General features: G+C 40.0%; 1 protein-coding gene across 50 annotated transcripts in view; it reads right to left on the reverse strand.

The window, feature by feature from the left end:
* Positions 1-25169, reverse strand: part of LOC130072179 (protein NLRC5-like) — a 912375-nt gene that overhangs the window by 344374 nt on the left and 542832 nt on the right. For 47 of the 50 annotated variants that reach the window (XM_056237149.1, XM_056237148.1, XM_056237144.1 and 44 more), the window contains 2 exons: positions 15279-15452; positions 10001-10174 (listed from right to left, as the gene is read on the reverse strand). In XM_056237149.1, the coding sequence (XP_056093124.1) occupies positions 10001-10174; positions 15279-15452 (348 nt within the window). Of the gene's footprint in view, positions 1-10000; positions 10175-15278; positions 15453-19965; positions 20038-25169 lie in introns of all 50 variants that reach the window. The other 3 variants (XM_056237193.1, XM_056237192.1, XM_056237152.1) reach the window with 2 other exon arrangements.

The following is a 25169-nucleotide window of genomic DNA, read 5'->3' on the forward strand; positions in this document are numbered from 1 at the left end:
ATTAAGTGTAATTGTTCCTTTTGTATGTGATGGAGTGATTCTTCTTTCTCAAAAATAACACAAAATAAACAAAGTAAAGATGAATTTGACTGATAGCATTATTATTATTTTTAACCCCGGATGGGGCTTACGCCACACATATATTGTACACACTATCTACTAGGGGTGTGACGAGACGCTTATCTCACGAGACGAGACGAGATTTTTGCACATTTTTTCAGAAATCCTCGATGAGAAAATTCATGACTGGAAAAATAGTATGCAGGTGCAATTTTCAATGTTTTAACTAATAATCTTCTAATGCATGTCATTTCAGGTCTACTTTATGAGTATGAATTACCAAATGCATTGAAAGAAAACAATATACAAGCACTGTAAAAGGTTTTTATTGACTGGCTTTTCTCCTGTATGATTTCACATTACAGTATCGATATACGATACAATATGGCGCCCAGCGTGGCAGACGTGTTTGCGAAGTGCTCCCGCTATAGGTTCTTTTTTGTATTTATTTTAGTGTTACTGTGTACAGTTAATGTAAGGTGCAAGAACGGAAGGATCGTGTACAGCAGAGAAGCACTTTTGAGCATCAAAGTAGCTCATTATGAGCATAATTTGGAACCTTTTATTCAACCATACCTGGACACCTATTACATCCGGCCAGCACGAACACGGCGGAGACGAGGCAAGAGAGGCGGGCTACATGGTAGGCTAAAGGCCAGAGCTACACGACCACCGCTACCGAGTCTGCTGTTAGCTAATGTCCGCTCCCTTGAAAATAAAATGGATGAGCTAAGAACAAGGACAACAACACAACGTGAAATCAGAGAGTGCTGTACTCTGATTTTCACGGAAACCTGGACTACAGACAACACGCCAGATTCAGCCATCCAACTTCAGACCCACTCTGTACACCGCGGAGACCGCACATCGGCCTCGGGGAAGAACAAAGGTGGCGGCGTCTGTGTCTACACCAACGACAGATGGTGTTTAGACACTAAGGTGATGGAGAAACATTGTTCAGTAGACATAGAGGTGCTGATGGTTAAGTGTAGACCCTTTTATTTGCCTAGGGAGTTCAGTGCTGTGTTTCTTGTGGCTGTTTACATCCCGCCGCGGGCGAACCGGACCGCAGCTCTTGGACTATTGCACGATATTATTAGCAAGCACGAGACTGCGCACCCCGATGCTGTGTTTGTTGTGGCAGGGGATTTTAATCACTGCAACCTTCGGACTGTTCTCCCCAAGTACCATCAGTACGTGAGCTTCCCGACGAGGGACAACAACATTCTGGACCACGTCTACAGCAACGTTAAGGGTGCATACAAGGCAGCACCCCGCCCCCACTTCGGACAGTCTGACCACATCTCCGTGTTTCTATATCCATCTTACAGGCAGCTCCTCAAACGGGCTCCCGCAGTAAGTAAAACTGTTAAAGTATGGAATGAAGAAACTGATCTTGTGCTACAGGACTGCTTTAACAGTACTGACTGGGATGTGTTTAAGACTGCTGCTGTGAGAGAGGACTGCACTATGGATTTAGAAGAATATGCCTCAGTGGTTATTAGTTACATTAGCACATGTATAGACAACATTGTCCCCATCAAGCGCTATAAAACATTTCCAAATCAAAAACCCTGGATAAACTGTGATGTAAGGTCCATGCTGCGTGCCCGTTCCACTGTATTTGCCTCTGGTGACGCTGAGGGCTACAAAAAGGCCAGATACGATCTACGCAGATCCATCAGAGAAGCCAAGAGACAGTATAGAGTGAAGTTGGAGGGATACTATACCACCGCGGATCCCCGGCGCATGTGGCAGGGCCTACAACACATCACAGATCATTGGCAGAGGAGCAGGGAGGTCACAACTAACCAAGGCACACTACCAGATGAGCTGAATAAGTTCTACGCCCGCTTCGACACCCTCAACACCAGCAGAGGGACTATTCCAACAGAGGCAGCACAGAGCTCTCCATTCACGGTGACATCAGCTCAGGTGCGCAGGACACTGAAGAGAACGAATCCCCGGAAGGCAGCAGGCCCTGATAACATCCCAGGCCGTGCACTAAAGGTCTGCTCAGCGGAGCTGGCTGAGGTACTAACGGACATTTACAATCTATCCCTCTCACTATCTTTTGTACCTACCTGTTTCAAGATCACTACCATTGTCCCCCTACCAGTGGCGTAGACAGGGGAGGGGCCATGGGGGCACTGGCCCCTCCTGAAACCTGATTGGCCCCCCAGTGTGCCCCCACCCTTCTACTTGTCTGTCACTCAAAAATTCGAATCATAATCTTTCAGTTTGTAGTAGAATAATTCATGATTCCGCGTCGCGATGCTTCTCAACGAGGACCAAGAATAGCGAGCTAGAGTTTTTTTCTATTTCTTTTTCTTTGTTTTTGACCCAGCGCCAATATTTCCACCCGTGTTCTCTGATTTGTTACTTAGACTTGAGTGAACTAACATTCAGCCAATCACAGCGCGAAGCATCTATTGGGCGCGTCTGCCATGTGCTTCAAATCTCTTGTTGCTCTTGCGAATTTTCGTGTTCTTTTAGTTGCAGTTTGGCCGTCTAATGTATTCCATGCATGCACCCCAGAAAAAAAGCAGAGGACGATTACATCATTTTTTTGACACACACTGTAAGTATAATGTGTTACAGTATGTCGCGATGACATGAATCACACGTAAAGTTTCCTTGTTATGATTTAACCTACTGTAACGCAGTAAGACGGACCTCGTCGCGCCGGATTGTGCCGAGTGTGTGTTAAATGCTCTCCTACTTGTTGCTTTGGATAAAAGCGTCTGTTAAATGAGACATAACAGATTATTCCCAGCAGGCACACAACGTCATAAGACGTTGATATTTGGTTAAATTTTAGTTGCGACGTCGGGTGACCAAAATTCAATGTAAGTTCAACATCTAATGTCAATGTTAAATTGATGTCCAATACCGAATACATTGATTTAGGTTTTATTGATATATTTTTATAAAATGTCTGTTGTATAAAATTACTGTAGGCTAGATGTAATGTGTATACTACTCATTGAACACTTTTTTTTGTCCAACTATTAAGAAGTAACGTTAAGATAAAAGTTATTGTTCAAGTGTAGTTTAACTGAAATATTGTAAATATCATAAAATATCTTTATTTCATAAAAATAAAGTATAGATGTCCACAGTTGTCTGAAAGTCCCAAGTCCTGCAATATTTTTTTTATTTCGAGTATGATTTCACAAAAATAGGTTGCTGTAAGCTATTATGGCATGTTCCCAAAATTGGCACTAGGGTGCTGTAAAATGCCAATTGCTATTCCATCTAGAATTTATTATTATGAACATCACCTTTCAGTCCCTCCAGAAAAACGCGATTATGCGATCGCATGATTCAATGCATAATCAGCCAAAGTCCGCATATTTATGCGGGGGCATTTTTTCAAATACGCCACACTTTTGCCGTATAAATTGCCGATTTCCACGCAAAATATGCGGGGCTTGTATGATTTCATAATCCCCGCATTTTTGTTGCAAAAAAGAAAGTCACATATATCTTAGCAGAAAGTTGAAAAATGTTGCGTTTACTTCACACGAGAGCAGCCGTTTCCCCCTGTTGCCATGGGAACGTTATGAAGTGACGTAATTACGCGACATGAACATCATTGAAAAGCTGTAAAACAGGAAACATTTTTTCATATTTTATTTATTCATTTTTACAGAAGTTGTAGCATATTCCTTTTGTAAAGCTACATAACTTGTTTGACTCATCAATGTTTTGTAAGTTTGAGCCATGTGTTTATTAAGGTCTGAAATAAAACAAAATGAAATATTCCAGCACTTTCTGTGATGTAGTATGCTTGCTTATCATAGGAAGTAATAAGAAATAGCTCTTTACATTAAGATAGTAGCCCATGTGAGAACAGGGTGTTAGGGAATCACTTGTTCTCTCTTTTTCATCAAACCGCAGTTTTTGCAAGTTCCCGCAATTTCATCACATAACATTGCATAAATATCCTGCATATTCCATCGCCGCATAATCAAGGATTTAAAAAAGATTTATTATATACAATTTGATTACAGTTATATGAATTCATTAATTGTGTATTATATGAATGATTAATATAATTATGCATTTATATAAATAAGGCTGTTCTATTATTATTTGTGAGTTGTACACTAATACATTGGATTATTTTATTTATTACAGTTTTTCTTTCACTTTTGTAAAGTGAAAAGTTAATATAAATTGTATTTTATTGTTTTGATTTTGAGCAGTGATTAAAAGATAATAGGGTATCACTGTTTATTGCTGATTTTAAAGCTTACTGAACTTGAAATGATTTGGATATTTACAGTTCTACATAAATACACAACATAAGAATGGCCCCTCTGTAATAATTGTGGCCCCTCTTGTGCCCCCCAGTTGAAAAAATCCTAGAATCGCCCCTGCCCCCTACCCAAGAAAAACACTGTAACATGTTTAAATGACTATCGTCCCATCGCACTCACTTCAATTGTGATGAAGTGTTTTGAGAGGATAGTCATGAACCACATTAAAAAGACCATTCCAGACACACTGGATCCATTACAGTTTGCGTATCGTCGGAACCGATCCATTGATGATGCAGTAAACACTGCCATCCACACAGCTCTCACACATCTGGAGAACAAGGATACATATGTTCGAATGCTCTTTATCGATTACAGCTCGGCATTCAACACGGTCCTCCCAACCAAGCTGGCTGAGAAGCTCCTCATCCTTGGACTGGCACCTTCTCTCTGCAGCTGGGTCCTGGACTTTCTCACAGACAGACCCCAGACAGTCAGAGTTGGTACCCAGACATCAGGTACAAGGATGGTGAGCACAGGGACACCCCAGGGCTGTGTGCGGAGCCCTCTGTTGTACACCCTCTTCACTTATGACTGTGCTTCTACTCAGCGTAATACCACCATCATCAAGTTTGCGGATGATACAACAGTCATCGGCCTGATCACTGGTGGGGCTGAGACCGACTATAGGGAGGAGGTGGCTCAGCTTGTGTCCTGGTGCCACACAAATAATCTCTCCTTAAATGCAGAGAAAACTAAGGAGATGATTATCGACCCGAGGAGGAGGAGAGATGATCAGCACGGCCCACTTTACATCAGTGAAGTACAGGTAGAGAGGGTGAAAACATTTAAATTCCTTGGCACCTACATCAGTGAGGACCTCTCTTGGTCTCACAACACCCAGCACATTGTCAGTAAGTCTCAACAACGGCTGTACTTTCTAAGAAAGCTGAGGAAATTTGGTCTGTCCACCAAACTCCTTAGCAATTTCTATAGATGTACAGTGGAGAGCATCCTGACTAATTCCATCACAGTGTGGTTTGGAAACTGCACAGTACAGGAAAGGAAAGCTCTCAAGCGTGTGATTAAAACTGCACAATACATCTGTGGAACAGTTTTTCCATCACTTCAAGATATTTACAAAACCCGGGTAACTAAGAGGGCACATAACATTATCAGAGACACTACACACCCTCAGCATATACTGTTCACATTGTTACCTTCTGGCAGACGCTATAGGAGCATGAAAGCCAGAACATCCAGACTTAAAAACAGTTTTTATCCAAAGGCCATCAGGATGTTGAATGACTCAGTCCATTGACAACTCCATACTAGCACTTTAATCACTGTTTGCACTACACTGTGAATGTTTGCATTGTTCAATGTAGGGCTGGCTCGATACCACTTTTTCATGTCCGATACCGATACTGATACCACAAACTTGAGTATCTGCCGATACCGATACTGATACAATACCATACCATATTTTTCTCCCTCTTAATTAAGCTGTTAATAACACGTTTGTCAGGAGGATGCACTGTGATTAACCTAGCCATCTAAAAAGCATCATGCTCAAATAGTGCAATAAATATTCTACTCCCCTAAAGGAAGAAATACGTAGCCCACAACATCTACTGCTGCTTAATTTTTATTAAAATAATTTTTAAACAGAACTTGTAGCAGCATTTTTAATTATTCAGCACCATTCAATTAATTAAATTTAAAGTCCAACTGTGCAAATAAAAAAATATATAATTCCAGTGCCAAATACTGGATGTAACACAAAACTCTATGTAGTCATAACTTAAATAAGTATAACCAAAAAACCATAAAAATAATGGTATCTCCATTATAAAATGTACAATAGAACAGAATAGTACAATAAGGCCATCCTTAAAAATATTTTGGTTTGCAGTAACAGCAAAAAAAAAAAAAAAAAGGGTCGGTAGGTAGGTCTATATTTTTTTTTTCAAGATTCAATGTAAAAAAAAAAGGATAATTTTGGTCATGGTGATTACGTCGGTATGAATTTAAACAAATTTGCATATCGTGACGTCACTGACTGGGTCTTCAACCCCCATGCCTTCGGGCGCACCATTGCGAACCTCATTCTGATACAGGTTATAGACCACAAACAATTTGAAATCTTTGTCAAAAAACATATTTATTGCATTAATTCCAGCTGCATTCATTTGGAAAAAATAGGCAGAATCAAAAAGAAAAAAGAAAAAAAAGGAGCCACTAGATTTCAATGAAAGTGGATTTTCAGAGGGAAACAAATAAATTAAAATGACTAATCTCACCAGCGCCGCGCTGACCAATAAAACAGCGCGTTTGGCACCATTCGTTTACATTTGACCCATACTGTTACAAGCCCCCTTTCTGGTCTAGGGGCAGGAAAGGAGGGTAACAAAAAGTTGCAGGGAGAGAGTGAGAGATTTGACCCATAAACATCTGCTATTATTAACGGAAATCAGTGTGGTCAAATAGCTAGGCGCATTGTAGGAAACTATAGGCCGATTAAGTAGTCCTGACATATTATGGAATGGGCGATTTTCTTTTGTGCAATTTAGTACATTTCGGTATGGATGGGATGTGCTGTTTTATTGGTCAGCGCGGCGCTGGTGAGATTAGTTCCCGCCGCTCTGACCATTGGCTGGCGCAAGCAAACACTTCTCCCTGCGCTGTCGAGTCTGTCGCGCTCGCGCGTCTCGGTCCATTGAGCCACGCAGATTACAAGTCAGCGCAGCGCGAACTCTGTAACACACCGCGCCGTTTCGTCCCCCTTTCGGTGTGTTTGGCTTCCCATACTTATGTGTTTGTTTGTCAGAGCCTGCAGTTGCTGTGTGACGCGCGTTCGCGGTGGGCATGTCATGACGAGCTGGACGGGCTCCGAGAAAAGGCCGTTAACATCGATTCCCTATTCTCCTATTCCATATTTGACCATTAAGAATTTCGAATAATGAGCGACTAAATGTAGGCTCATACAGACGTATTTCACAAGCAGCCGCGCCGCAGCCATCATCACCGAGCGCGAACCATTGACAGTGAATGAAACGAAGCGAACGCACAGGCCATAGTGTGACATGTGTAAACCAATGGTGTAAACATAATCATCATAGATGACGCCACGGGTTTTTATTTAAAAGAAAGAACGTAGCCTACGCAATTTATATTCACAATACGTACTATAATAAATTTATATTATTTTATTGCATTTGTATTAGTTGTTTGAAGAGTAAAAAAAAAATCGGTCGGTCTTAATGCAAGTTTACAACCGGCAAGTCGGTCGGACTAAAAGGGAAAATAAATAAATAATTGGGTCGGTCCTAATTTGACAGGGTCGTTCGGGTTACGGCAAACAAGAATATTTTTAAGGATGGCCTAAGGCACTCACAAATTAAACTCTACTAGGCCATTACACCTGATAAAGGGGAAAAACATTTTGGATAGACAGTCCAAGCTCTAAAGTTTTTCACATGTAACATCTGGGGATCATAGGTGTAATTTGAGGGTGCGACATGTCCCAGCCACTTTTTCTCAGGATCGATATTGCCCCCCACCACTTTTGAAACATTATGAGGCACAGATGTAATACAAATAAATAAAACATCTCCATTTAACAGAGCATTAATTAACATAGTTAGACCTAGCGCTAAAATGTGTTTGTTTTTTTAAATCAAGCTGAGCGCTCGTTGCCGCTGCTATCAGTTGCACGGATACAGTGTTCTCTTGTGGCGCGCGCACAATCTTCACTCGGACGCGCTCCAATCTATCGCCGTTGCGGAGACTCACAAAACAAAATGCACACTTTTTAAAAATAACTCCACACAGCTGACATGATAATCGCTGACAGGTCTCACCTTACTCAGTCTCGTTCTAGCTACTGTTCACGTGACGCCAGTGTTGCCAAGTCCGCGCTCCCTCTCACACCCCGAAACGCGATTGGCTACTTTTTAAAATGCAATTGGGCGGGTTTTGTTGTGAAAATCTGGCGACCCTGTGTGCAGCTGCAGCGTGACGCATGTTGCTCATCTCTCTTTACGGCATGTCTCTCAGGTGTTGTTAAGCATTTGTTTGACAGTTTAGGACTAGGTCCGTGGTCGTATAGGATCGGAATATACTCCCGCGATTCATACAATATCCGATCCAGTGATTTTGGCCAGTATCGGACTAATACCGATACCGAATATCGGATCGGCGCACCCCTAGTTCAATGTACATGCTTTTTATGATGCTTTTAATGTCTCTCTGCCGAATGCAATTCTACACTTGCATCTTTTAAATATATTGTGTGTATATTGTGTACATTTTATACTGTGGGAAACTTTTTGCAACCTAAGAATTTCATTGCATGGTGTAAATCTGTGCATATGACAAATAAACATCTTGAATTAGTCTCTTCAGACCTTACTGTACATTTAAGAGCTTTCAGAACTTCTGATTGAGGCTGTGTGTGACCTCCTAACTGAACTCCTTTTAACTCCTTTCGAGTGGGAAAACATGTTCCGGTTTAAATTGTTTCAGTGGCGGCAGTAAAGGGCGCATTGGGGCAGTGACGTTAGTAACATTACTGTTATGTCTGTTGTTAATGTTTGATTTGCTTGACTGTGACAGAATTTTTTTAAATAACAAATTAAACTAACAAATTAAATTAAATATAATGCAGTTTTTGTTATAATAACAATTATTTAATGACATAAGTAAAAAATATAATAAACATGTAATATAGTGCTCAGCAAAATCTCCTCTCTAGCTATTTTTTCTATTCAATTAACATGCTATGGTCATTAAATGGCTTTCCTGAGCTAAATGTAACGTTATGTGACATAATTGTTCTCCTGCTGTTATATTGACCTCTTTCCATGGTTTAAAAACACTAATTGGTCGATATTATGAATACTTTCTAGCTGTACCTTACCCTTGCCTTTTGCAATGTGAAAATGAGATAAATAATGGACACAAATGAAAAACATGAATTCGTTTATTTGATGTCATTCATTTATTTATTGATGCCAAATGGACAGATCTTTTTATAGTTTCCTCGTTAGCTAACGTTAGCCTAGCTAGCTTGCCAAGCTATTTTCCTAAATAATCTGTAAGATCGTTTGTACCTTCATCTGTGACTGGAGGCCACTGTCTAACATCATCAACCCAACAAGTCATTCTGCCTGGCTGTAGCTGTCATCGAGGGTGCGTTATCACGGAGGTTTGTTTACATACCGCTAACAGCTCAGTAATGGCGTCGCCACAAGATGGCAGCCTACACAGAACGCTCGTCGGATTCGTGTATAGGGAGCAGCGGTGCTGAGCGCACACTCTACAAGATTAGACATGTATCAGACGTTAGTCTATGTTGCGCAACGAATCCTCCGCCATCGTCACGCGATCAGTGAACTGTGATTCGTGCGGCACTGATTGCAACGGCAACTCGCGCTGGATGAGCAGAGCAGACTTTTACATTAGTTTATAATGGTTTTTATTCTTTTATAAAAACAACAAAACGATAGTTTAGGCGAATGTGAGTGTAGCGGTGGAATATTCTATGGTAATCTCACGCTCAGTCATGGCCATATCGCGAGACAGCTTTTCACTCGACGAGATCTCGTCACACCCCTACTATCTACATATTAATCCTTATTCACTCAGAGTCTTTATGGTAGAGATGATCTTACCACAGTCTCTCCAGTTTACAGAGAGGATTCGCCAGTAGAGCAGAAAGATGCTTTATTCCTGAATCTCCTAGTTTATTCACAGACAGATTCAGTTCTCTCAGGTGTGAGGGGTTTGATCTCAGAGCTGAAGCCAGAGCAACACAACCTTCATCTGTGACTCCACAATCCCACAACCTGTAGAGAACAATGACACACATTAAGCCTATATCCAGAGATAAACACAACACTTAAACTATAAATAACATAATGCTGTCAATATGAAATATATACAAATACTCATTAGTTCATGTTGTTAAAATACATCAGTTATGATTAGGGGATTGAATATACAGTTTGTACAGTATAAAAATCATTTCTATGGAAAGTCCCCATAAAACATGGAAAACGAGTGTGTGTGTGTGTGCTTAATGTATTTGTAAACATTTAAAGGAATGTGTGTGTGTGTGTGTGTGTGTGTGTGTTAGGGCTGGGAGAAAAAAAAGATTCACCAAACTATCGCAATTTTTTTGTTTACTGTTTTACGATCTTCTTCCAATTCGTCTGTCTATTAAACCTTTGACAAAATCATCGGTTGAATCATGCGTTAAAATAATGCATTTATCAATTACATTGTTTTGCCACTAGGTGGCGACAAGTGACTGTTAAAAAATGTATTTATTGAATTATTTATTCAAGAGAGTGTATTACTGTATGATGCTCCTGAAATAAAACTCAGAGATGTGATGAATTGTTTTTGTAAATATGACTCATCTTATACATCATGTACAGTCTGTATAAGTGTATGATTTAACTTTTCTCCATAGTCTAGTGTTAAAAACAAATCACAATACATTGCAATATCGAATCACAATATTGTAGAATCGCTATTCTTAAAAATCACAACACTTCTAGTATCGGCACCCAATTATTTGTATATAGTCTAATAATAATAATAATAATACAATCTATTAGAGCCCGACCGATATGGATTTTTGGGGGCCGATGCCGATACCGATATTAGGGAGTAAAAAAAGTCAGATACCGATATATCGGCCGATATTATTTATGTGTATATTATAATACAGTAGCAATATTATTTATGTGTATTATAGTACAGTATACCAGTCAAAAGTTTGGACACTTTCCTATTGGTGTGTACAAACTTTTGATGGGTACTTTACACAGTATAAACAGAATAAATATATTTTATAAACACGTTTTTCAATGATCACTCAAATGTGGTGATCAAACTCTTGTGTGACACAGATGGAGGCAGGGGGAATGATATAATGAGAATTATACAGTTGAGCTGTAACCAAACTAGTTTGCATTGCATGTTATATTATATTATATTCTAAATACTGTTGCATAATCTTCACTAACGACTTTGTCTTTTAATTTAGTCATAACTTGTATCAATAAATATATAAAAAGTGTCACTGACAAAACCTTATTATCTTCTATTTTTAGTCTTAATTCCTCTAATCTCTACCAGTGGAGGAAGAACTCAGATCTTTTTACTAAAGTAAAATTAATAATATCATAATGAAAACGTTTTTAATTACATATGTATACAGTACTTTTATACTATTTTAAATAATTAGTAAGCAAAATGTACTAAACGTGAAACTAGGCTACTCTTAATGCAAAATGGCCCTATATAAAGTGTTATAATTATATACATTTTTGGAATATTGCTTGATGTTGTAACGTAGCGTTATCAGGCAGAATGAGCTTTAACACTGTCTCTACACACCGGACGCGGCCGTTACTGCTCGCGTCGCAACAGCTGTTTACCCGAGACAAAGCAGAATCAGTTTACTGTCGGAGATCGCTCGCGCCACGCATTTTAATCAATGTTTCATCAACCAATTGCCTTAATAAATAAGAAGTAGGCCTAAATATAGCAGACAATATAATCAGGACTTCTCAGCTGCGCGCTTGCAATAGTCACAAGCTCACACAATACGTGACAGAGGCTTGTAGCAGAGAAATCAATTCTGTGAATTACACCGCGCAAATCACAAGTAGGCTACTACCCACCGGATGAAGAAGGGTTGGCTCTCAGTCTCCACAGGCTACATAAAATATTCATTTTATTTTATTTTATTTTTCGTGTTCGCATTTATGAGGAAAAAACAATGTTACAGACGCGACAGTTCAGCACTACGGACGTGAGCGCTCTGAAAGCGGCACTAAAATGCTTTGAAACTTTCACATAGACATCAAACAGAAAGCACAAAACCTTTCGTTTCAAAGTGAATTTCGTTTTGTATTAATTGTATCTTAATTTTAATCAATGTTTCATCAACCAATTGCCTGGATTTAATTTATAAGAAGTAAATATAGCAGACGATAGATAATCTCGACACGGAGGCGTCTGCGGGTGAACTGGAGCTCGTCTCATTAAAGCTCCAGTCGGCAAGTCTGGCAGATTGAGTGGATTTAGGAAAATTTTGAATGTTTACAACTCTCATGCCCCTCCCCCACTATCAACGGATACCCTCCCACCCAGTTCATGCTCGTCAGTGCGTGTGCACCAGATTTTCAGTGAACGCCAGGGCTCTCAAGTGTCACGCATTGAGCGTGACAGTCACTCATTTCGGTCTTTTGTCACGCTCTCCCGCCACACATTGTATTTCTCATGCTGAAAAACTATTTGTAATATATTTAATATGCCGCTGCGCCCAAAACTCTGGCCGTGCCGCTCTCACTGTGGAACCGGCATGAATCAAGCGCGTTTCCTCTGGTGTTGTTCGTCGAGCTACACAATAGCCAATCAAAAAATAGCACTATTGTATCTGGGTAAGATTTAACGCAACAACCAATGACAAAAATGTATCCAACCCCCCGTCGGCTGGGTGTCACTCTTACCTGTCTTCAAAACTTGAGAGCCATGGAACGCGCCCGTCTCATCAGCATCCATCAACACCATGGAGTATTTGGAGGTATGCTGTCCTGGCTAATGTACCGATAGATTGCAATTGCTAACGTCATTTATACTCTAAATGAGCTTACTTGATTTTCCGCCATCACTCTTCGTTACTGCGCGAACTTCCGCGAACTTCAGGCGTGTGCATGTGATTGTAACGTGCGCGAGGGGTGGCGTGTGCCCGATCTGTGATTGACAGTCAGATCTCACCCCCCCCTGCGCTGATTGGACATGATGATCCGGGAGCGGTGGATTTTTGCAAAACAAATAACAAGCTCCAGGTGGAGTTAGAAGCTCGGGGGTTTTTCTAAAACCACTTTATTTATGTTGTTCTGTCAGATTATAGTGTCGATTTCACGGAATATGATCAAAAAAATGTTGCCGACGGCAGCTTTAACCGAAACTCAGCGTATAGACCTGAGAATTGAAATATATCTATATTGAAATGTCTACTTTTAAACAGAACAATTCAAAACGAAAAACAGACAGACTCATGTAATCGTATGAAATGTGCATTTCTCTCTATCTTCACTGAAGATCGCGAGTCAGCATCGTCAACTTCATCTTTGGCTGACACTGACTGAAAACACTTGTTTATTAATAAACAATTAAAATGTCTCCTTGCTATTAGGAGTGTAAATATTAATCGATTCGTATCGATTATACAGCCGACGATTCGATGCATCGATGCGTCCGCAAGAGTATCGATTAATGTGTTTGTTTTGCCGCCTGTCTATTTTCAGCATCCGCTCATATGCGTACAAACGATTGTTGTTATGCACTGGGCTAACGTTAGTTAGTCACCGAACTAAACTGCCAGTGTGAATGCACCCTCAGTCACTTAGTTGGCGAACTCCAAACTAGCAGTTACTAACGTAAACAAACAGGCGCTAATGTGTACAAAAGGCTACTTCAACAGCTTACTTGAAAAGTCTAGGGTGCTTTCACACCAACTCGGAACGGAACGGGCACGGTTCGCATGAAAAATCGCTAATTATGTAAACGCTGTCTGTCATGCGGACCCCGGTGTGTACTGGGGTACCAAACCCGAGACTGCCTGGAGGAGGTGCGCTGAGTTCGGTTGCACTCGAACCGTGCCGCGGCTGGCGTGAATGTGAAAGCATCACGGACTCGGGTGCGCACTTGTTCAGGAAGTAAGTGACCTGCGCATGCTTTTTAGCTGATTATGATGTATTTAGTTAAATAAAACACATGTAAGGGATGATAGTGTTGATAATTTACCTTGGACAAGAGCGAGAGTGAGTCTGTATTCGCACACACATAGCGCGTGGACTCAGGGCAACAAATTAATGGAAATCCACTGTCTCCTGCGTTTGCAATCAGCAAAAAGCCAAATGCGACACACAGTAAACCGGTGTTGTTCACTCAGCTGTGCATAATAGCACCAAATAAAATAAAAAAACACAATATATTGACCCGCGTTCTGTTTTCTATCATGCGTCGTGCACGTTTGCGATGACGTAAGATGCACGGAAACGCACCAGGATTCGATAGAATCAAGTTTTGAACTGTATGCAGTAACTGTTATATTTGCTGTTCTATTTGCAGTGCATTGAGCACAATATACACATTATGTGAATAGAATACTGTTCCTGTATTCTCAATAAAAGGCAAATTATAAAAAAATGTGTTGATTTATTTGAAACTTAATAGATATCATGTAAAAATATCGATTATCGAATCGAATCGTATCGAATCGTATCGCGGGGAATTCTGAAGTATCGAAAATAATCGAATCGTTGGCTTAAGAAATCGGTATCGTATCGAAACGTCATGTAGGCTCCGATTTACACCCCTACTTGCTATATTTGTTGTATTCATAATCATTACTTTTGCCAGTTCTTTGTGACAGCTTTTAGGTGCTTTATTGGCAGCGCCACCCTTACATGAATCACCTCAACCGCATTTTTTAAAATATTCATTTATCGGCCATTATAAATGCCGATACCGATAGTTTGGAAAATGCCTAATATCGGCCCGCCGATATATCGGTCGGGCTCTACAATCTAGTAATAATTAATTTAACAACAGCTTATATACTATTCGTGAACTATAAACTAATAGTTTGCAAATGATTTATAAGCGCTGTGTTACTGTATACTTGTGATAAAGTGTCACCATTATTTCAAACTGGTCGCATTAAGTGTAATTGTTCCTTTTGTATGTGATGGAGTGATTCTTCTTTCTCAAAAATAACACAAAATAAACAAAGTAAAGATGAATTTGACTGATAGCATTATTGTTATTTTTAACCCCGGATGGGGCTTACGCCACACATATATTGTACACACTATCTACATATTAATCCTTCTTCACTCAGAGTCTTTATGGTAGAGATGATCTTACCCCAGTTTCTCCAGTTTACAGAGAGGATTCTCCAGTAGATCAGAAAGATGCTTTATTCCTGAGTCTCCTAGATTATTATATGACAGATCCAGATCTCTCAGGTGTGAGGGGTTTGATCTCAGAGCTGAAGCCAGAGCAACACAACCTTCATCTGTGACTCCACACATACTCAACCTGTAGAGAACAATGACACACATTAAGCCTCTGGTTTTCTTCAGGGTCTTTTTAACCCGCAAATGACTTTTGCTCAAATTTTTTAAATAATTCTCTTTGTCCAAATGGTATGAAACTTTCTACGGCTCTCAACACTTTCTAGATCTACAAAAAAAATAAAAAATTGTAATGATTTCTGTTTTTATGTTAGCGTGAAAAAAAAAAAAAAGAGCTCTTCGGGTCCCTGGAGACCCCGCATAGTAAATATACAAAATTCATCATCAAAATCAGAAACAACGCAGAACACACAGACAGAAATATATACATATTAATATATATATATATACGTATAAAAACTGTTCTCTTATCATTTGTAAAATAAAATCATCCAAAATGTAGAAACATAACAAAAATAAATTGGTGACACTGACACATTGAAAATGTGCGCACACACACACACACACACACACACACACACACACACACACTTGTAAGGCTATAAAAAATTTGTTATTGCTGTTCATGTTCATGTCATGTATTTTTACTCAATATGTAATATAACTGTTCATTTCTGTTAATTTTTGTTCTGTTAGTTAGTAACTGAAATGTTGATTAAAATTTTGGATAAAATCTAAAAATGTATCTTTGTAACATTGTTCAGGTTTGATTCTAATCATAATATTATTGGAAAAAAAATTTGACAAAAGTATTTTATTTTTGTTATAATTGTGATTTTATAATATTTAGGTATGAATCCAACTGAATACAACTTGTGAATAGATATATTTAGTTAGTCGAATAGCAAATAGTGGAGCTCTATAGCCATCTAGTGGTTAAAATTATTATTTTTTATTTTAAAACTGTATTTTCCAAAAAAATGGGCACAAATCTTACATTAAACCATATAAAGTTATCCAGGTTATCCCCATGAATGAAAGTCAGAAATCTGGGTCTTTTATAAAGTGAACTTTACATAAAATGCTGTTTTTTTGTAAAAAGCCTATTTAAATAAATATTTATTTTAGGGCTGGGCAAGTTAACGCGTTATTATCGCGTTAACGCATTTATTAATTAATGCCGACAATTTTTTTATCGCACGTTAACGCAGTTTTTTTTTTTTTGATTATTTTGAAAGTCCGTTGCACACTGGCTCTGAATAGGACATAGGCCTACATTCAAACCATGGATCACAGGAGGGGTGGGATGTTGGTCAGCCAGCAAATAACCCACCCAAACCAGCAGTGGAGAGGCTTTGGCCGGTTCTATCAGGTGAACAGAAAAGGAGACAGCGCTCCGCGAGTGAATGACAGGCGCTCTATGGATAGTAACCATAGCAACGGCTTCTGTGCGCAACGCAGCTGTAGTCTTTTTAACTTAAATTAAAATTATACATAACTTTACCTGATGTGCCTGCGTGTAGTTTAGCGGGGATGCTCTGCAATGTGAATTCCCTTCTGTTGATGTCCTGATAACTATTTAAATATTGGAAACTCGAACAGCGAGCCGAGGATCAGTCTCTCTTCCAATGATTTGTACTGCGCGTCGTGTACAAAAAGTTATAGACAATCAAAGTCCTTTTAGACAATTCAACTTCGGCAACGCGCGGGCGCGTGCGTGAGGCGAGCGCGTGAGGCGAGCATGACCGCAACAGTTTCACAGAACGCACCCGCTTGTCGCTGCACCTTGTGCTCGACCAATTCACCTCACTCTAAAAGGCTGATTTATACTTCTGTGTCGGACTTATGCTATACAATACGCGTTGGTTGGTTTTACTTCTGCGTCGTTGTCCGCGTTGACGCGCAATTACACATGCAGAGGGAGCATGTGAAACCCGTGGAGCGGTTCTAGCAATCACAGCGCTTGCGGTGCGCGTAGAATTGACGCGTCGTTACATTTTTGGAGAGGTGCACGTCACGGTACGACGTAAGTACGACGCAGAAGTATAAATTGGGCTTTACCAAATTGGGTGTTTAATGCAATCTTAGTGTACGTGGGAAACCATGGCATGACCAAACCTAAGCTACTATCAGAGAAGTAACGTTGGTCGACTTATATCTCATGACCTCTGACATAGACTGTTTCTGCTGCTAAAAGACACCTGTTGATACCTGTTAAGGAAAAAACCAAGAAAACTGGACTCGTTTTAACAAGCTAGATAAAAGGTAATGCCCTGGCAGTGGCAAATAGCTTTGTTTTAATATTTGATTTGATTACATTAATGTTTAAGTTGAGATTTACAATAAATATTTTATTGCTGTGTAAAGGGAATACTGCTGGTAAAAGCACCTTATTTGTTTAAAGTGTTTGCAAACCACATGTTATTACACTTTTGTGTATATAGCAGTACATTTAAATCAAAAGTGAGTAAAACACTACTTTAGAATTCATTATTAAAGTTTGCGCGTAACATCGCGATTAATCGCAAGAAAATCATGCGATTAATCGCGATTAAAAATTTTAATCGTTGCCCAGCACTAATTTATTTATAGAAATTTACAAATATATAAAAATTACAGTAAAATTATATTTGTAAAAAAAATAAAAAAAAACTATTATTCTGTTACAAAATTAAATGTTATTGTCTGGGGTCCCTGGAGACCCCAAAGATAACTAGTGCCGGCCCCAAATGAAGATAACACAAGGGTTAAGCCTTTATCCAGAGATAAATATAACACTTAAACAATAAATAACATAATGCTGTCAACATGAAATGTGTAGAAATACTCATCAGTTCACTTTGTTAAAATACATCAGTTATGATTAGGGGATTGAATATACAGTTTGTACAGAATAAAAATCAGTATTTCTATGGAAAGTCCCCATAAGACATGGAAACCCAGCTTGCTCCAACAGAGGCTGAAGCGTGTGGTTATCTATGAGTGTCGTAATATCCCTGTCTAGTGGACGTGTGGAAGCGGCGTGAGACTGAAGCACTGAAAGCCCTCGCACTGCTCATATGCTGAGAGAGAGATAAGACAGTAGAGCTGACCGATTCAGCTTTACAATACTGTGATCTCCATTCACACACACACACCATCTTCTTACAATTCCTCTATTAAACCTTTGACTAAATCACATCGCAACACTTTACATCTGTGTTGGCGCTGCCGCTGACCCAGAGAGAGTTGGCATGAAACAGCTTAAATAGAAGTAATGGGATAAAAGTTTAAAGTTCAGATATAAACACTGATCTAGCTTTTGATAGAAACAACTGAAGGCACTCTCTGTAATCTCAATGAGGTCTGAAAAATGAAATGCCTGATATCACAGCGCTGATAAGCACAGCTCCTCAAAACTCTCCACTGACTTTATCAAGCCCACGGCTTTTAGTTTTTGGGTGGTTTGTAAAACCCTCAACACAGAGGCTTTATCAATTTGCAGATATTCCTCTGTTTTCAAACTAAAATAAAAATCCCTACTAACTTCATCAAAATCGTGTGTATCAAATCGCCTATAAAATCCTGAGCTTCATTCTCTCTCTCTCGCACAGCTCTCTCTCTCATCAGTAGCCATAGCAGCTCCGGAGCCGGTTCTGATCCAGGGTCAGTTTACTCCAGAGGTGTTCAGCGCATGCGTCTCTATTGATGAGGCTCCAGCGGGCCTGACACTTATATCTATATAAAGCGCTGTTACAACAAGCTAATGTTCAGTTTATTATAATATATAGCTAATGCTCATCTCATAAACATGATTTAAAGATTTTAAAATGATTGCACAACCACCAAATAGGAGGCGATATGCACTATGTAAATCAGCATTTAACACAAGAAGAAAGTAGTCGTATGGCGCGCTTTTTCTCAGCGTCTGTTTCCATGGCGACTCGTGGATTCGTCTCTGTTGAGAAGGTCTGGTGTGTGAACCATGAAATTAAACAATAAAACCAAATAATGTGGTTTAATCAAGCAAGAGTTCAGGGTATGTTTGAGGGTAAGATAAGCTTGCTTTCTGGAACACACCCCAGGACACAGGCAGATCTCCAAACCAGGAATAGCAGAAAACAAGGACAACGCTCAGTAATGCCAGGAACTCTAGACAAGACTCTGCGCTGAGACAAACAACTGAACTGGGGAAATAGGCAGAGAGACTGAGGGATCATGAGTGCATATCATTTGTGCAATATCTCTTTTTTAAACAATGAATTAAACATATCAGCAAGTTTAACTGTTATTCTAAGAGATTATGGGAGGGAGAAAGATTATGTAAAACTGATCAAATGAAATACATTAAAAACATCTGTTTTTTTACCTAAATAAATGCATTAACATTTTAATTAAATTAAAATAAATATTAAAAAGTCTAAATATAAATGTTCATTTGTTTAAATGTTAATTATAAAATGCATATTTTTGAAAATAAATTTCTTACACAAATATCATAAAAACGGTTACGTAGATCATTAATCAGGTCAGATAGGTGGAGGGTTTAAAAGCTGAAGTGTGACACTCATATTATTTGTTAAAGCATTAATGTATAATGTTTAAGTAAGAACTGTTATAATGTTTTAGCAGTGATGCTTGTTCTCAGTGTTACTTACCCAGCGTATCTAGTTGCTGTAACCACAGGCATCAGCTTCTGGAGAACTTCATCTGCTGTGTTTTGGGGGACACTAATAGAAAATAAAAAATAAATAAGTTAATTAATAATGCTAACAATAATAATAATTCATAACATAAGTAAATAATACATTATACCTTCATAAATACCCTCAAATATGTTTTTAATTAAACACTGCTTTATAAAGGACGTGTGGAAAGTTGTTTTAGTGTCTATAACTGTAGAAGCCTCGTATTCAGCAACACAGATTTGTTTCTCTTTCTCTTGTCAATGTCGCTTGTCAAGGTCTATTAGTCTACATTTACACTACAACACTATTTTGACTTATCAGATTTTTTTGTCCTCTCAAATGCGTATATTTTCATGAATCAAGAAGTATTTTGTGTTAAACAAGTTGTTTTTGAAATGAGAAGTAAGCTAATTGTGATAAAGTCACATTAACTGGGGCAGCAGCACTGGCGCGCGCACACACACACACACACACACAAGCACGCGCACACACACAAGCACGCGTACACACACACACGCACACACACTCACACAAACACACAGACAGACAGACACACACACAAACACACACACACACACGTCTGGTCCACTATCTTTGTGGGGACTCTCCATAGACGTAATGGTTTTTATACTGTACAAACTGTATATTCTGTCCCCTTACACTAACACACACACACACACACACACACACACTAACCCTACCCCTAAACCTACCCATCACACACACACACACACACACACACACACACACTAACCCGACCCCTAAACCTTCTGCATTTTTACATTTACAAAAAACATCACTCATAAGGATTTATAAGCTGTTTACTCATGGGGACCAAAAAATGTCCCCACAAGGACAAGGATTTCAGATATTACCACCTTTGTGGGGACATTTGGTCACAATGTAATATAAACATGAGCGCACACACACACACACACACACACACACACACACACACACACACACACACACACAGACACTCAGACACACACAGACAGACAGACAGACAGACACACACACAAACACAGACAGACAGACACACACACACACACACAAACACAGACAGACAGACAGACACACACACAGACACAGACAGACACACACTCACACACACACACACAGACACACGCACACACACACACACACACACTAGTAGTGGGAAGTTTGGATCATTTTACTGACTCTGATCTTTGAATCTCATTTAGCAAAATGAAATTGAGCGTCAGCGTCAGTTCTGGCAGGCCAGGTAGTCAAGCCGCTGCTTATGCTATTTGCTATCAACACTGTCCCGTCAGCTGATCTGCTCCAGCTGAGCTGCATTAGCTGGTTAACTCCCCTCGCTGCTCAATGGCCAAAGCTCAAACAAGGCGCCCTATTTAAAGCTCATTCACCTTGCTCATACATGCTCGCTGCTCGCTTCCGCTGGCTCGCTGCTCGCTTCTGCTGCAATATTGACACAGGACTCGACGTGATTCGTTCTCCATTCATCTCTGAAAATCTTCACGAAGCTAAGTTCCTTTTTAATATTCATTGCTAAAAGCTATCAGTGTGTTGGCAACATCCTTCTTGTTAATGCTATCCGTGTGGCATTTGGGCTTATCTAACTAATCGTTTTCATAAAAATGCTTATGCGATCATATTGGCTACGTGCGTTATCTGTTGTCATTGGCAACTGATCGCGTTGCTCACGCTGGCTTTTACCACTATGCAGCGCAGATTCAAACAGCTTGCTGTGATAGGAATTCACTTCTGCGGACTGCCTTTTCGGACAGTATACAGCTCATTCTAACGCATTGTGCAACAACTACGGCGGTGACACTCGCTCCGGTTTAACCCTTTAAGCTATGGGGCGGTGGTTTCTGCTGCTTACCAACGATACCTCCGTCTCGATGTTCGGGATATTCTTGACGACCAGAAGCCATGAGCTCAAGTCTCTGATTTGTTTCATTAATAAAACACATTTGATCATCATTTTGCTCGCGCTCTGCTCAGTTAACGCCCCTGAATGCGCTATCAGCTGTTAATTTATTCATCTAGCTCGTTCTCAGAGGTGGATTAGTCATCTATCCATAGAGCTTACACTGTAGACTGTCAAACAGTTAAATACAGATAATCTAGGTAACAGCATGTTTTAGCTATTGCGGTCTTGATTAGTCTTTTCAGTAATTAATTAATATTTTTACTATTATAAATCGCTAAATTAGGGCGGCTCAGTCGACACCGTTCGAGACACTCAATTTTGTTTTGGGGGGAATAGCTCGTGTGGTCAAATAAATCATCCTCTGAATCACAGAGGATTGCCAGGTGTGGTTTTGTTTGGGGGGATATTTTAGCTCTCACAGTCTAAAACTGTGTGAGCGTTCCCTAATGCTGCTGCTGCTGTCCTCTGACTCTCTGCTATTTCATGGTGCTCTTGAAAGGTCAGAGGACTCCCTGAACAGAGCCATACCGCCAAATTTCAATTCAGGAACATCAACCTGTTTGCAATCTATTCAAATTAATTCTTAATTATTTTGTCTGTGTGTTCTTGACTTAATGGACCTGACAGAAATTGAGCGTCAGCGTCAGTTCTGGCAGGCCAGGTAGTCAAGCCGCTGCTTATGCTATTTGCTATCAACACTGTCCCGTCAGCTGATCTGCTCCAGCTGAGCTGCATTAGCTGGTTAACTCCCCTCGCTGCTCAATGGCCAAAGCTCAAACAAGGCGCCCTATTTAAAGCTCATTCACCTTGCTCATACATGCTCGCTGCTCGCTTCCGCTGGCTCGCTGCTCGCTTCTGCTGCCCGCCACCTCCCCAGCTCCTCCTTATGCATAACGTGGCATTTGCTATGTCATGTTGCCTGCTCTGTTCACAGGGGGATATTTTAGCTCTCACAGTCTAAAACTGTGTGAGCGTTCCCTAATGCTGCTGCTGCTGTCCTCTGACTCTCTGCTATTTCATGGTGCTCATGAAAGGTCAGAGGACTCCCTGAACAGAGCCATACCGCCAAATTTCAATTCAGGAACATCAACCTGTTTGCAATCTATTCAAATTAATTCTTAATTATTTTGTCTGTGTGTTCTTGACTTAATGGACCTGACAGAACTAATCTTTTTGTTCATTTCATAATTAAAACGTCATGTTAAATAGACCAATATATTTAGTACTTACGAAAATGTTGATTACAATTGAAAGAATAACAATAAACTATGGGGTAATGCAGCCAAAGCCAAATGATAAGAAAGGGAAACGTGTAATTGATTGATGAGTCGGGTCTTAAGTTCAGGCTATGGCGTTCTGTTAGTTCCCCTCGCCTCCTGATCCGAGACGCTCTTTCTTTTCCAACTTCAAATGCATCACGTCTGTTCCCGCCTCTCGTGTCTTCGGGTTCGGACTTCGAGACGTTACGTTAGTTCAGTCGACTCGTCAGTGTCTGATCGGGGCCGTGTGACACACACATGATATAGAGATAGACGCTCTATTGGCCGCTGGGCGCCAGAAATGCGGCCGCCATCTTTAACCGCTCATACTCCTAGTTGCGTTGTGTAGCAGCAGTTAAGATGCCAGAGCACTGTGCAGGAGTGATGGCCATCTCAAAACACTGCTTCATGAAGCTTCCAAGCCTTTACAGATCGTGTGTTCTGAATCAATGGTTCGGAGCGCGTATCAAACTGCCAGAGTCACGTGATTTCAGGAAACGAGGCTTCATTACGTCACAACTGTTTCGGGACACTTTTGAATGTCAATGTTTCAGCGCTGATGATCTCTGTCAACCCATGATCATGAGGAGGCGCTGAGAACCACTGAACACGTGTCTGTGGGGTTTACATCATCTCTGATCAGTTTTATACATTTGTAGACTATTTAATTAGACATTAGTATAATTAAAATGAATAATGGTAGTTCATAGTCTTTTTGGCCTGTTTAGCTGAGCCATTCATAGAACTAACAAAACAAACCCTGACAATTGATAAAAGAACATATATACACTTACATATAATCGGTTATGCATGTTTGGCCCGGGTTATTGTTGCATTTACACTGTTCTGACCACTAGGGGTCACCGTGGAGACGGTGTCGGGGTGTTTCGAAGTGTTTCACGAAGCCTCGATCACTTTATGAAATAAATGCTTTTCTCCAAAACACGTTGGCCACAATTATTGGCACCCCTAGAATTTTTTACGAGTAAAATATAAGTATATTCCCATTAATGTTTACCTTTTTTAGCACACCAGGAGGACTGGGAACATGAAATTGTCCAGCCATGACTTCTGTTTCACAGGAGTTTAAATATGAGGAAACACAAAGGCCAAATTCCCTTAATCCTCCATTACAATGAGTAAAACCAAAGAATATAGTTCTGATGTGCAGCAAAAGATTGTTGAGCTTCACAAAATAGAAAGAGGCTGTAAGAAAATAGCTGAAGAATTGAAAGTCCCCATCTGGAGAGAGTCTGTATGCAGGAATGGTCTCTGATCTCAGGTCAGGTGTTCTCCAAACTCATCAGGCGTTATAGGAGCCACGATGGAGTAGTGCAGATGTTTGTCAGTGTTGGCGTGTGCACCTGTTCTGCTGTTCTGCACAATCTCATGTACAGATGTATGTGTAGGTTATTAGATTCTGCAAACAGCATCATTTCAACATTGACGAATCCGGCCCTGAGTTCAGTCAGGTTCTCCTCTAGTATGTGGAACCATTGGTGTTTTAGCCTATATGGAAACATGTCATATTGGGTTGTTTTTTTGTTTGTATTCGTCTGTTACTGTTTATGTTGTGTAACTGTTTGTGTTTGGACCATGTGTGTCCTTAATAAAGCTTTGACGATACAGGAGAAAACTCAGAGCTGTTATCTTGTCAAAAGGAGATTGCAAAAAGTATTTAATAAAAGGGTGCCAATAATTGTGGCCAACATGTTTTGGAGAAAAGCATTTGTTTCATAATGTGATTTCCCCCACACTTTCAATTCTTTAACTTTGATGAAAGATTAGATTTTGGGCAATTTTTTGAATGAAAGATCAAAAGGATAAACAATGCAGATTTATGTTTTACAGCCAGTTTTGAAGAGCCGCTGTGAAGAGCTGAACGCCTCCAGGAACGCCATCAAGGACATTCACTGTTTTATCAAGTTTACTTTGGCCGTCCGCGTGACGTCATTATCATCATCAGGAGGATCCGCGGACGTCCACTTGCTGTT

This window comes from Rhinichthys klamathensis, unplaced genomic scaffold, assembly GCF_029890125.1.
Source record: "Rhinichthys klamathensis goyatoka isolate OS25496 unplaced genomic scaffold, OSU_Roscu_1.1 h1tg000481l_1, whole genome shotgun sequence".
In the NCBI taxonomy this organism is placed as follows: Eukaryota; Metazoa; Chordata; class Actinopteri; order Cypriniformes; family Leuciscidae; genus Rhinichthys; species Rhinichthys klamathensis.